General features: G+C 40.7%; 1 protein-coding gene across 1 annotated transcript in view; it reads left to right on the top strand.

Moving 5' to 3' along the window:
- The window catches only part of LOC106492908 (phospholipid-transporting ATPase ID-like), a 75632-nt gene that overhangs the window by 31610 nt on the left and 29611 nt on the right, over positions 1-14411 (top strand). The window contains exons 5-11 of the mRNA XM_067315338.1: positions 364-462; positions 1523-1584; positions 3165-3237; positions 3429-3499; positions 5086-5168; positions 8609-8767; positions 9722-9810. Coding sequence (XP_067171439.1) covers positions 364-462; positions 1523-1584; positions 3165-3237; positions 3429-3499; positions 5086-5168; positions 8609-8767; positions 9722-9810 — 636 coding nt within the window. The remainder of the gene's footprint in view (positions 1-363; positions 463-1522; positions 1585-3164; positions 3238-3428; positions 3500-5085; positions 5169-8608; positions 8768-9721; positions 9811-14411) is intronic.

The following is a 14411-nucleotide window of genomic DNA, read 5'->3' as shown; positions in this document are numbered from 1 at the left end:
TTGCTCAGATAGCTGTGTCCCTCTCACCAGGCTTGCCCATGTCAGGGCGTCCAGCAAAAATCCACTGGGAAATTTGTAATTCTAGTGGTACAAACAACAAGGGAAAGCCATCCGTTACATTTCCTGAGAGCTCCATTTTTATATCCTAAATTAGAGTTTGGCTTGTAAGCAAAGCATGGTTTCCCTGGTTCTTCCACTTTGTGGGGTGACATGTAAGTGACAGGACAGCATTTCTGTCTTTATTCTATGCTCAGATATCATAGAAAAATATGGCCTGTAGATTCCACAAAACACAGTGTTTTATTTCCTTCTTTTTGCTGAACTGACAGGAAACTTCTCAACCCAGATCTCTTTTTTCTGCAGCTGATTCCTCAGATTTCCTCATTGTCCTGGTTTACGACGGTGGTGCCCCTAGTGCTGGTGCTGGCTGTATCAGGAGCCAAGGATGCCATCGATGATTTCGTAAGATTACTGTCCTGTACTTTGGAGTTTGCTCATGATTCTTCAGAGCTATGACTAAAGCAAACTACTGAAAATAAACACAGCCAGTGGCACATTGCTGGAGAATTGGTCTGTGGCCAGGATGGGGTCTGAGATTAGATTCCCAAATCTATACTTCATTACCTAAAAAGGAGCCAGAATTTCCAAATTGCTGAAATTCCAGACTGCAGCCCAGCAGCTCCATTGATTTTCTCTGGAACTGGTTAGCCTGTCTGACAATATGATAGGAATACCTGAATATATGCACAGGAGTCTGTTCTTAGGCTTCCACTCTGGAAAACTCATTCTCTGCCATCTAGGTCCTATGTGTGTGTATGGGGGGAGCATCCTGCTAGGAAAGCACATTTGGTAGGAAGTAAGTATACAACTTGTGTGTAATTTTTCAAACTTGCCCAGCCTTGGCCGAAATTTGCTCCCATCAAAGCTGACAGTAAAAGTTCCATTGACTTCACTGAGTGATGTTAGGCCAAAGCTGAGTTTAGCACCTGATTTTGTCTGTTCTTTAAAATAAGTTTGACGCCCTAGCTTGGTCTGTGGGGACTTGGTGCAACTTTGTATGGAGGCAGACAGAGACGTTATTGTGGAGTGTAAGCGGTCAGGGATGGTGAGGTGCTCTCCCAGGAAACAATACCAGAACATTTGTGACCACTTTCCATATCAGAGCAGAGGAACAGATTTCTCTGGGTAGTTAGTTCACGAAACTGTGATGGGCAGGGCCAACCCAGATGGAGTCAGGACTGTGCTAAGTGACATATAAGGCCCTACCCTCCTTCCTCCCTCCAAGAGCAAGCCCTGTGTCACCCGTTCCTCTTTGCAGTCTAGTTATGCCATCTCCTACTAGCTAAACATGGTCTCAACTGTGATTCAGCTACAGCTCTAATCTGTCTTTACATTCATGCCTATAGTGTCATTGCCCTTTTATGCCAGCTGGGTGAAAACCTAAAATGTTAATGCACTACCTACAGATCTTGTATGCTTGGTTTCCTGGAAATGTCTTTTAACATGCTGATCAACTTTTCAGAATCGACACAAAAGTGACAAACATGTCAACAACCGCCCAGTCCAGGTGCTGATCAATGGCAGGTAAGTCTTGTTTCTTCTGCTGTAATTTCAACAAAATATTTACCAGTGGAAAGAGCATTTTATTGCTATTTTGTGTGTCTAATTTCCAAAGAGCACTAAACAATTTAAAAAGTAATCTTCTTTCACCCTGTTTTTTCACAGTGCTCAGTGCAATTCTGGGCTACTGTATCTGATTAAAGAATCCAAAAGACAATACCACAATCAGTGCAGACATTATGGCTGTGCCCCTGCACAGAGAAAAAGTAAACTATTTATTTTCCATGATATATATCTTTTTAAATAGGTGATGCCTTGAGAGTATCGTATTATTTTACTCTTCACCCTAGAGACGCCAAGCAGGGCCGTTTGTGTTTACTGTATTTGTTTCTGAGCCAAGCAGAGCTAGACATAATTAACAAGTGATTTTAGATTAAAAAACATGAGTAACTTCTCCATACATGTTGTAATACTTTGAGCGTGTCTACTTATGCATGAAATACTTCTGTCTTAGAGGTATTCAAAACATTTCAGCTGTATATCTTAGGCATTGTACTGCTAGTCCTGTTTTTTCCTTCAGAAAAAGACAACAGAATCTTTGGCTTTGGTGGCAGACAGATGAGCTCTGTACTTGCAGCTCCATGGAGTCCAACTGTCCATACAACACAGCTGTTGACAGCTGTGAAGTCCCTGGTGACTGATATTTTTTTCTGTACTATAGATAGCAGTATATTGTGTAAACTCCAACAGATGCTCAAACACTTAAAAATATAACTGGAAACTGAAGAATAGGAACATACTTTTTGTGTTTTCAGCTAAGTAAACTAGTCTCTTAGTTTATTGTGTATTAGTTACTGTATCTACTAAACACTTGCATTGAAATACAAATTTGCTAATATTCTGCCTGTTTCAAAAAACCTAGAAACCAGGTCCTGCCCAACTCTGACTGACATCAAATAAGAAAGGATTGAGATGAGCTCAAGCTTGAATCCCAGTACTGTTTTGAAATAACTCTTGATATTTTTTCATCGCTAAGTTTTTTCAGATACAGATAATGTGACTTGGTTAGGTTGGCACTTGCCGTTTAGCTGGACATCTTGATGAGCTCTGTAAAGGCCATTGCAGGCACTGGCTTAACCAGCTGTAGCACCTGGATTCCTGCCCTTTTGACAGCCAGTCCCACACAGAGTCAGAATTGCTGCTCTGGCCCTTAATCCTGCTTAGAAAAACTAGCATAACTGGCAATTTTCCCAGGCATTTGGGATATCTATTACAATGAAGAAGAGAGTTCTTTATAAGCCAGTGTGGCTCTTTAGGGGAAGGAAGGGAGTAATCAGTCCATACAGGACAGTGCACATGGATTGTGTTGCTATTGTGGGGCCTTGCATGTGTCACCGCTTGAACACTGTTACTACCATTTTGTATCATGATAGTCTCTTAGAGCTTAGCATGGACCAGACCACAAACAGGCAGGCCCTGCTCCATTTAACCTACAGTCCAATTCCTCATAGCGCTTACAATCTGGCTTTAGGAGCAAAGCTGAGTCTCCTAGGTTCCTAAGCGTATTTGCTTTATGTGCTTACTTAAAAGGAGCTTTCTTGCAGGTTGAAGGATGAAAAATGGATGAATGTCCAAGTGGGGGATATAATAAAACTAGAAAACAACAATTTTGTGACGGTGAGTACAGTTTCTCTCCATCATGTGCACAGTTAGTCTCTGTAATTACTTTTCTCACTCACAAGCAAATTAGACAGTAGTGATGCTAACTGCCTCAGAGAGCTGCAATGTTCAGAAACCGCAAGTCGCACAGTGGTGCCATCGCTCTCTGACAGTGTTAGCTCATGCCACATCTGTTTGTTTGTGTTCAGGCCGATCTACTGTTATTGTCGAGCAGTGAGCCACACAGCCTGACATATATCGAGACAGCTGAACTGGATGGGTAAGTGAGCCTGGCCCTTTGCAAGGCCAAATCTTGTGTGGTGACCCTTGATGCCTCGAAGACTAGCTGTCTCTGTGTTTCCAGCACTGCCAAGTTCAGAGCTGCATCACAAGCGCTGTCACCATATATCCTGCTAGGTCAACTACCAGGATTGCACATGGCTAACAAAGATCGATCATTTTTGCCTGCAGTTTCCTCCCTCGTCCTATCTGCACTTTTTCCATACTGAGAACCATTTAAATATGGTCTTTGCCTACTGGACATTTGCCTGCCCCATACTCTTATCTTATTATTCTCCAAAGAGTTGAAAGTCATTTCAGCTTTCCTGCAAAGTGGGTTTATCACTAGATGGAAGCATAATTGCTTAGCTCCAACATGCTGCATGGAAAGATTGCAATCAGATCCATCATTTATTCAGTCAAGCAATTATCTGATGTGGGTGCAGGATTAAATCAAAATGCACCTCGTTACCTACAATGACTTTTGTAGCAATAGTTTCTTAATACTTAGAATAATCTTCAGGTAAGTGTCTTGAAAAATGACATCTTCTGGTGGATACCCTTCACTCTCCCAGGTCAAATGTCATATGGGGAGGGACTTTGTACCCTCTGATTTTTAGTAACAGTTCTTCTGACACTCAGAGTTAGTTTAAATTTGTTCCTGCGATATCTGAAGTCACTGGCAGAAGCCTTCTGGTTTTTATATCTGCCTTAGTCTTTTCTCTTAGCCAAATTATTTAGGTGAAATAATCACAATGAATAGCTCCAGTAATCTCCTACAACTGCTATATCCATGCACACAGCAAAGGCATCCAAACTTTGCTCACTCCAGGGCACAACTGGCAACTGGCCACAAGTCAGAGGCCTACAACTAATTTGTATGAATTGGAATAAACTGGAGCTGACCTCATCTTTATGACCCAGTTTGCATACCTTTTCTGCATTGCCTGGAGCCATCCTCAGTTTTGGACTTCGGCCTTGCTTGAAGGACCAAGCAAGACGAGAGAGACCCAGTCTCTCCAGACAGTCCCTACATACAGCTCTCTGGACTTTCTCCTTCCACTTTCTGCTGAAAATGAGCCTCTAGCTCTGGTTCATGCAAGTGCCAGGGAATACTTCTAGGAGGCCCTGACCATGTGAAGTGCTTCTTTGACATTGCAGGACCCCCATTTTCAACTCACTTCTCCAGCTAACTAGTCCCAGGACTTCAGTACTCTTGAGGGCCAGAGTATCATGGCAGAAGATCCAGAGCTCTCCTATATGCTCAGATACCTCAGGGTTGAGTGTGGTATGAGTGGCAGGAAAGACAGTGAGCTGCTCAGAGAGCTGTGATGCCTGGTCTTACACTTTGTGGTGGAATACAGAAGACAGAACCAGCTCAACCTCTTTGCTAACATGTCCAGCATTTCTCTGGACCACCTGTCTTTGGAGCAGGAAGAGATAATGATATTGTTATGGTCAGCTAAAAAAGGCCCATGACAGCATTATCCATCAGATGTCTAAGGAGGAAGACTATCCTCAGGAACAGAAGTGACCTTTCAGGGGGAGCTGGACTGATTCTTTTATGTCTCATGTAATTTATTACAGTGAAACAAACCTCAAGGTGAAGCAGGCACTGACAGTCACTGCAGAGCTTGGAGAAGATCTTCAGAAACTGACAGAGTTTGATGGTGAGTCTACGTAGAAAATTAAATTCCCAAAGCATTTTCCCAGACACCAAAGTCCAGGGAGAGTCTGGGAGTCTTCCTTCCAGGCTATGCCCTGCTCCCTGCATAGGACTCCTCTGGATGTAGTAGCAACAAAACAGAACTGGTACCTTGCAGTCTGTACAATGGATAATGGCAGTGTATATAGAGGAAAAGATTCCCCTTTGCTTGTAGGTCTCTCAGGTGCCAGGTAGGGATATTGCATCAAAGTGCATTGGGTACAAACTCTCTTTGTAGCTGCACACTTTTCTTTAGTGTCTGTCTGTACATGTTGAGAGTTCTTTTAATTGCACAGTGGGAACTCTTTTCTCAACAGTATTGACATCAGACCAATTTTACACTGATGTAACCTTTAGCTTTTGTGAGGCTGCACTTCCTAGCTGCAGTGCTGATCTGAGGACTAACTCTGCTCAGTGCACACATGACATAGGACTGACTTCCCAGCTTTGCACTGCCAGTATTTTTCTGCTCTCTCAACGCCACAACAAAGACAGTGTTTTAAAATATTTATACAGTGCAGATGTGGTTAACGGACAAGGTGTCCTTTCTTAGCACTGTTGTCTATATCATAAACATATAACAGCACATACACAGAAAACAGCCAGACGTGTTGAAAACAGCATAATCCATGCTCACCCAGTTGTCTCTCTGGCGAGAGGATGGGAGAACAGACCAGCTGATGTTAGCTGTGTTTCTCAGTGTCCTGCTGGCTTAGATATGACAGGACTGCAGGGCAGGACTGCAGTATGAATCTGTATGGAAAGGGGTGGAGTTGAGTGTTGCTGTTCCTGGAACTTCTCAAGGACACCAGATTCTCAGGAAATATTTTTAGATAAAGATGAAAAATAAAAGAAAAAACCCTCTTTGAAATAACTAGATGATTCCAGGACAAATGGTTGGGATGTGGCAGAGATTTGGCATAGCTTGGACAGCCTCTGGTAGTACTGTCCAAAAGCATGGGCTTTTCTTTTGATTTTTACACTGAGATTTTATGAAATAATGTGTTTCCTCTCAGCTGAGTGACAACTCAGAACATCAGGATTTTTTTGAAGTGAGGGCTGAAGTTCTGAGTGTTTTAGGTCTTGGGAAATATGTTCTTACAGGTGCCATTAGAAGCTTTACGTTAATAATCCCAGTTGTGCGTCTAAATTATTTTCCTGAAGAGGCTGCAGTGTGTATCAATTTTGGAAGCAAAATCTTCATTCTAAATCATTTTTCAAAAAATCTTCTGTGTAATGTTATCGAAGAATACTGCAATTTTGAAACTGCGTAATTATAAAATGTTTCAAAATCTTCTGGAAAATTGAAACTTTTCTTATCTAATATTTATTTACTCTTTAAATCTCTATTTTAGTTATGTTGTAAATAAAAGTGGCTTCTTTGCAATACTTAAAATGAATAAAATGTTTCCCAGGATGATTTATATTTGGAAGAATACTGGGAAGAGTGCCTGGAATCAGACCTAACCTTGCATTTCCCTAGCTAACCTCTGTAGAAGTATTTAAATATTTATGTAACTCTTTATCTAATTACTTCTTAGGACAGGAAGAGAGGAAAGGGTTGAGCAACTAATAGAGGCACTGAATGGAATGCTTAATGTCAGTTATGTTTGTTGACATTGTGATGGTTCAGATAAGGGAGATGCATGCAAAAAGTTGAGCTTCTTTATTTGATTTGGAGAACTGGGAGATGAGAAAGGAAACAATACTTTTCAGTTACTGATCACTGATTGCATGTAGGCTTTTTCAGTATTGAACACATTTGGGTGAAACACATTCAGATACCTTCTTGCTCGTAATGGTAGAAGGAGACAAGAGGCATGGTGTCTTGCTGAGGTATCTTCAGCTGCAGAGTTACCAGAGTCGGTACAGCTATGTTGGGTGAATCTCTAGAGCGTCTTGCTTTTTGGTGACCAGTCTGACTTGGATGAGTCTCTTCTGATTTCACTATCAGCGTATCAATAATGTGCATCCACCCACTTAACTGGAAAGCAGCTCTGAATGTTAACATACAAAGTACTCACACAAGCACTGTCCCAGAGTTAGCAGGAGGAGAGGCACAATATTGCTGGGGAGGGATCTTCAGCTGCCGAGTCATGCCCTGGTTTTGGTTTACCAAAGTTTCACTGTGTTCTGTTTCAGGTTACATTGCAAAACCTCTGTTTTCTCTGTGTTTTTCAAGTGTTGCAAGGGTTGTAGTGAGATAGACCTGGTCACCCTAGACTTTTAGAGATTTGGAGTGCAGGTATGATTGTTTTTAGGTTAACTAGATGATAAAATAGAAGATTATCATAGTTATTAGTATGGGCTCTGATGTCACACATGCCTTAGAATTTCCTAATTGCTTCATCTGTCAAGTCTTATAATTTGTCTGCACTAGAGTATAGCTACTTTTCTACAAAAAGAACATCTGTTCTTGATTTTAAAATTTGCAATGATGGAGACACTACCATGAAACTTAATGTACTTTTTTCTGGATTTCTCTAGATTTTTCTTCCAATCTTTTGAGCTTGATGTGTTTTGTCTGAGAACAGCTGGAAGAATTGTATTCTAGGCAAGTGCTAGACCTTATGTAGATGTTTGTAGTCTGTGATCAAAATATCTTACATCTGTTGATAAACAGACTAGAACGAGCTGTTGGAATCCTTTTCAATAAACTGTATTTTCCAGTTCTTTCCAATACATCCCCTGGGCTCTTTGAATCTTTAGATGTTGCTGTAAGTGTTGATTTAAATAATAATTTTTATATTGAAATATCTGTGTTGACAGTATTGTGTGAATAAATATGAAATGTGGAAATAGAAACAGTCTCTCCAATCACATACAGTGTCAGCTGCATAGCCAAAGGTACCAGCTTCTTTCTTCAGGTGCCAGAGGGACTTAGGGTATGAAAGTGTTGAAATTAGAAAACAGTGAGCAAGGACACATCACTTAATTACTCTCTTGCAACCTTCAGGCATTGATTTTCTCATTTGGGCTCCTGCAGTTTTTAAAGAAGATGGAATAAGAATTATGTGAGATCAGCAATTGTTACCTAAATTATCCAGTGACATCCTACCACTATGAACTTGCTGTAGAAAGATTAAAAGTATGTTGCTGGTTCAACGTTTCTTCTCACCCACATATAAGGAATGGAAACTTTGTGTTGGATTCTACCAGTACAAAACTGCTATGTTCAGAGTAGGATAAATCCAGATCCATTGTGGCCCATTTGATTACGACATGAAAATGGGTAAGAGCAATATCCCAAAACATAAGTAAATATAGGATAAAGGATGGGCATGACAGAGCCAGGAGGTGGACTGCAGCAAAATCTGGGAAACAACTGAGAATACAGTATGTATTGACTGAAATATTTCTAAGCTAGGAAGATTTCCACCATCTTCTATCTTCTTTTTTTTACAGGTGAAGTCAAATGTGAGGCACCAAATAACAAACTAGATAAGTTCACAGGAACTCTTACTCTTCGAGGAGAGAAGTATGCCCTGGACAGTGAGAAGATGCTATTGAGGGGCTGTACTATTAGGAACACAGAGTGGTGCTTTGGTCTCGTTATTTATGCTGGTAGGTCGAAAACCCAACATGTACACATTGTGAATTGCAAACCACAGCGGTATTAGCATTTGAGCACATAAAACACAGGAAGCACAAAGCAACCAAATATTTTCCTCTTCAGAAAATTTCTTTCTACTAGGTACAAGAGCAAAACTATACATGTTATCCTTTGACTGAACTCCAGCCTAGAAATTTTGCATACTACAGGGGATTTTAATCTTGAATTTTTTTTATAGTGATCTATAAGAGAAATCTGGATTGCAAATGCTATATTGCAACATCCAATTCCATCCTGATGGAGTACTTTTGTAAGCAAAGGCAGTCTCTTATTCCATAACCTCAAGGAGCAAATAACATGAGAGAAATCTTGACTGATGAATCAATAAAGGAGAATTTAAGAATTAAATCTGTTTAAGGATGCATTGACCAATAGGAGACTTTTTCTGTATCTCCAGGCGTGTACAAAACTTCCCACTCTGAAGCATTTGATTTAAAATTCCGTATCAGTTCTATATGATTGCAATCCCTATTGGAATATGAGGATCATTAGTGATATTACTCTAGACTATTAGATCTCTGCTTTTTACGAATGCAGAAATTCTATTGTTTCTATAGTGCTATAGATATTTGAGACAATGTATAATATGCCACTAATAATAGAGCATATCAGGTATTCTACGAAAAGTAATTAAAACTGAAAGGGAGGCTTGACTATTGACAGAAGAGAGCAGGATCAAAATCCGGAATGAATGGTTCTGTATGTGAGTCTCTCCATATGTTCTAAAGCAAGTGATTTAACCTTTTTCTGCCTAAGTTTCCCACCAACACTATCAACTATATGCACCTGCCTTTCGAGAAGGCTGTGATGGATATTTATGTTGTAGAGCACTGTGAGGCATCAAAGGGAATCAGCTTTTGAACTGTTAAGCATTGTTACTAATCATGAGTATATTTGACCTCCAGGGCCGGACACCAAACTAATGCAGAACAGTGGAAAAACAACTTTTAAACGGACAAGCATCGATCGGCTCATGAATGTCCTTGTGTTAGTGGTAAGTCTGATTAATTTGTCTTCATTTCTTCAGATGTGTTCATAATTTCTGCATGCTCCACCTCTTTGTCCTCACAAATGAGGGGATATCAGAAGTGACTAATGATAAAAAGAGGAATTTTGTAAAAATCTATTAGCATGTGGAGTTCTGCAGAGCCTTGGCCAGCCCATCTTGCAAAACAAGGCCATTACATTGGCAATGTTACGGACCTTTCTTCTGAGCTTTTCATTTGCTGCGTGCACTCTCTCTCTCTCTCTCTCCACATTTTTTTTTTTCATGAGAATCTCTTTGAAGCTTGCAAATGCTTTTGTTTTCCTGGCAATTTTGTCACTTTCTATTTAAATAAACATTAGCAGTTCTCCCTCTTCTTGATGATTTCTTGGCATCTTTGGTGATATCTGCATAGAACTTGGTAATCAAGTCTGTTGATGTACATAATGCTGTCTTCTGACTTAACACGTTAGAGTAAAATGTTAGATACCATCTCATTAACACCCAGAAACTGCTGTTTTCAGCAGCTGTCAAATTTGAGAACACTAATCTTGTATAGCAGGTACTCTCCACAAATTAGAAGACATTTGACTTGAGGTTTAAGCTGGTCAGTAGTTTTAACAAATGGCAAACTTTTCCACCTGGAGACAATGAATTTTCTACAGAAACCCTCCCAGAACTTTGCCACCTGAGCTAAAAGCCACTCAGGCAAGGGACTGTTTTGGTTGCTGCTGACAGTCTTCAGAGATGTGCATTCTGACACTGCTTTAATCGATGTTGCTTGAAGAAAAGCTATTTACTTTCAGGCTTGTATTTTCCTTTGGATGCAGTTTTGTCATGCTTTTTCATGCATGTTCCGCTGCCTTGCCTTTAGCTTATGGGAAGGGCTGGCTGCTCCTATGGTCCCCTCTTCCTACAAGCGCCCACTGTTCCCTCTTCTTCCCTCCTGCCTTTGCTCTCCAGGCAAGTTGGGGCCAGGATTCATCCCCCTGGCACTGGAGCAGGCCCAGGGGAGGAAAGAGCTGGAAGCTTCCCCCAGCAGCCTGCCCATTACAGCCCAGTGCAAGGCCCCGTGCCTGGCTGTTCTGAACTCTGCCTTCCGTTGGTGGCTTTGCGCCTCTTCAGCATGGGGGCTTATAGGACATACATCTCCAAGCTTCCTCCTCTCTCCATCACTGGCAGTTTATCCAGGCCCCGCCCTCCTGTTTTTCTCTTAGAATTGCAAAAGCTCTTTAGCTGCTCAGGGATAGGAGAAGTTAGCGGACAGCTGTGCCCCTGCCAGAACACAGGCTGTGTGTAGTGTGTTGTGAGACTGCAAAATTGTACCAAAGCAGCACCAGTGAGACTGGTTTCCGGAGCTGTTGAAGTGGCCTCCTGAACATGTGCATGTGCGTATTTGCTGTAAAGCAACATCACTGCACAGAGAGCAACTCCAGCCTCATCTTCAAGCACTCCTGAGTCCTTACTCAGTGTACAGTAAGGATATTCACTCCCTTGACTTTAGCAACATTACACCAATCTATGCCAAGTGAAACTCTTGCATACCATCATTAGCAGGTTTCCCTCAGTGTGTTGTCCGCTCAGACTTAGTGGGGCACAGAAAACAAGGAGGTTTGTGCAGTATGAGCGCCTTACGTTCAGAATTTTGTAGGCATTTGAAAAACTTCACATTTTCTTAGGTGTCCTGTTGTGATGTAGTTGGGAAGGAGGAGGGGTTGCAGGGTCAAGTTGTATGGGATCCCCAGTGCAAGGAAACAGAGCAGAGAAAGACTGAGTAGGGGACTCAGGATTTAGCACTTGATTAGGGTTTGCCTACTCTTCTTTAACAAGTTAAGGGTCCCACCCAGGGCTTTCAGACTGTTTGGCCTTTCTTTGTAAATGCGAACAAGATAAATTTAGCTCCTGGCTCTGTTTTAAAAAACTGAGCAAGTTGCAGTTGATTGCATCAGCCTCTGCCTAGGTTTTGGGGCATTGATGGAGCCAAGTGTGTGTTTTTCTCTTTTATGCATTTTTAAGGCACCTAACATTTTGGTGTCTAAGTACAGTTTGTTATACCCTAACCACAAGGTTCTTCATACACCAAAGGAAATGTGGCATGAGGTCCTTTCAGCTCACTGGGTGGTCAAAGTTTACAAAGCATGGTCATAAAAAGAGACAGTGTGTTGCAGTCTTGAGTTTGGAAACACAAAGCAGCTACCGCTTGCTATAAATAGCTCATTTTAAGTGAAATGAAACTTGTTCCATGTTAACACAGGCAAAGCTATTTTGTGTTTAATTGTCCATGAAACTTCCAGGGACAAAATAGTATTTAAGCAGGATATTCAAAGAGAGTCCTGGTTAAATGTAGCCCTTGTGTGTCTCAACAAGGGTTAATCAGGAATAAACCTTTCCATATGGAAAACATATATTTTTTTCATGTTTGGGAGTATATCCCCTGCAAGACTCTTTGGCAGCATAGGACTAAAAATCAGAGGGAGAGGAACACAATATTTCTCAGAGAGCTCGGAGAGAAGTGAATGTTCCTTGGCTGAGGACACACCCACCAGCACCACAAATGTGTTTTGCTCTGAGATTTGCTTTTTCTGCGAGCTTGGGTAAGCACATTTTCAGAGAAATGGAGCTGTCACTGTTGGCTCTAAATGCCTTATTGCTTCAAAGCCCAGAAATGAACTCAAAGTGCCAGTAAGGAAACTGGAACAGTCATAGTCTAACATGAAATGTCTGTCAAAAGTCGTCTTCTCTTTTTAAAAAAAAAACACCCTGCTCAGTCCTGCAGAAAATACATCACGGGCACTGCATGGTCTAGTCCCAGAGAGAGAGGGTGTTCACAGTGGGAAGCCCCATGAGCGTGTCCTTCTCTTATAGAGGCTGTGGTAATGATTGCAACACCCTGTACACAGTTTTTTCTCCTTATAGAAATTAATCTCTGGGGCTGCTGGTGGGTCAACAGCTCAGTCTTTCACATTTATCTCAAAGTAAATAGTGTGTTAGCGATCCTTGTATAAGCCTAAGTGTTACACACAAATCAAACCAGTTATGGATGACAGCAGATATACAACATGTACATAAAGCAAAATGTATATAAAGCAAGTGCAGTAGTTGGGCCCAGGGACAAGAGCTGCTGTGATATGGGAAAGTTCAGCTGCTGTCCTGCCCCATGTTTATTTCTGCTGCTAAATCATACTTGTTTCCACATTGAATTTGCTGCATAGAAGATGATATTCTAAAAACTGACAATTTTTAACCTGTGGATCCTCAGCCAGGAATCTTTCAGGGCATAATGATAAAAGAGCCGGCTAGCTCTTCTAATTCATTTCTTTTGCAAGAGACTAGGTCTCCAGAGGGAAGTAATATCTTTCATTTATTTCTAGAAAAATGGACAGGCTTGTGTGTTTTCTCCATCTATGTCCATTACCCATCCCCAGGTCATGCCTCTGTTCTATCCTTAGGTCATCATGAATATAACAGCAACTTGTAGTCTGTTTTTAGTGCCAGTCACAGAGGTTGAAAAGCACATCACATTCCTTAGTAGCTGTCTCCATTTCATAAATGGAGTAATTTAATGGACTTGCTGGAATTCAATAGAAAAGCTCCTGCTGGTGTGGGAATAAATTGGTCTTCTGAGAATGAGCCCAGCACCTTTACTTAGTGCAGTCCTTATTTAGCGTCTTCTTGATATTAAACTCATTTTGGTAGAGTATGAACTTTTAACCCAGTGATTCAAATCACTCCCTAAAGGTATCTTTCCTCCCCTCATAGTTTACCTCAGCAATATAAATATCAGCTTTATTAGCAAAAGTTTCTCTGTTTGTACCTCAATTATTTTTTAAACTGTTGTGTTGTAATATGACTGTTGCTGGGTGGCCTTATACATAATGGCCCAATTTACTGGTATTTCCTCCTTAATGACCTTACTTGCAAGAGATGATGTTTAATCCCCTATTGTGCTGCCAGTTGATTCCATATCTTCATGTTTTTATTAGGATGTTGGTCATGTTCAGTCATATATTTGGAAAAGTCCAAATGTTCCATATCAACAGAATTGCTTTTATCATCATTTCTCCAGGAATGATGTCATGCTAACTTCAGTTTATCTTTCCCACGGTCACCATTTCTACCTTTCAAATATTGGAATTATGTTGGCAGATTTTCAGTATAGTGGAGCTTCCCAGCTTTTCAAGCATTGTTAAAAATTAACTCTACTGGTTAAGAGAATTTCTCAGCCAGTTCCTTTAAACTGCTAGATTTAAATTACCTGGACCTTCTGTTTTGACAATGCTTATTATTAGCACATAGGACTACATATTGTTCCTTGTTACAGAAGGTAAACTGTTTTTTCCATCTGCTACATTATATGGGATAGATATATCCTTCTGCTTCATTTCAAATGAAGAAAAGCAGTCTGTTGAACATGACTGCCTTTCCCACATCTCTATTTATGAGTTTACTGTTTTCTTTTCTTGATATTTTATATGACCATTAGATATTCATAGTTCAATAACTCCTCACTGTTTATATTAATTTCTCTTAACTTCCCTTCTTTCCCTTCTTTTTGTATTCATTTCCAAATAATTTTATTGCTATGGTCTTTTAACCAAGAAATGCTTTAT

The sequence above is a fragment of the Apteryx mantelli genome, chromosome Z, assembly GCF_036417845.1.
Source record: "Apteryx mantelli isolate bAptMan1 chromosome Z, bAptMan1.hap1, whole genome shotgun sequence".
NCBI lineage: Eukaryota > Metazoa > Chordata > Aves > Apterygiformes > Apterygidae > Apteryx > Apteryx mantelli.
The sequence above is the reverse complement of the archived record's forward strand: the minus strand, read 5'-3'. Positions and strand labels throughout refer to the sequence as shown.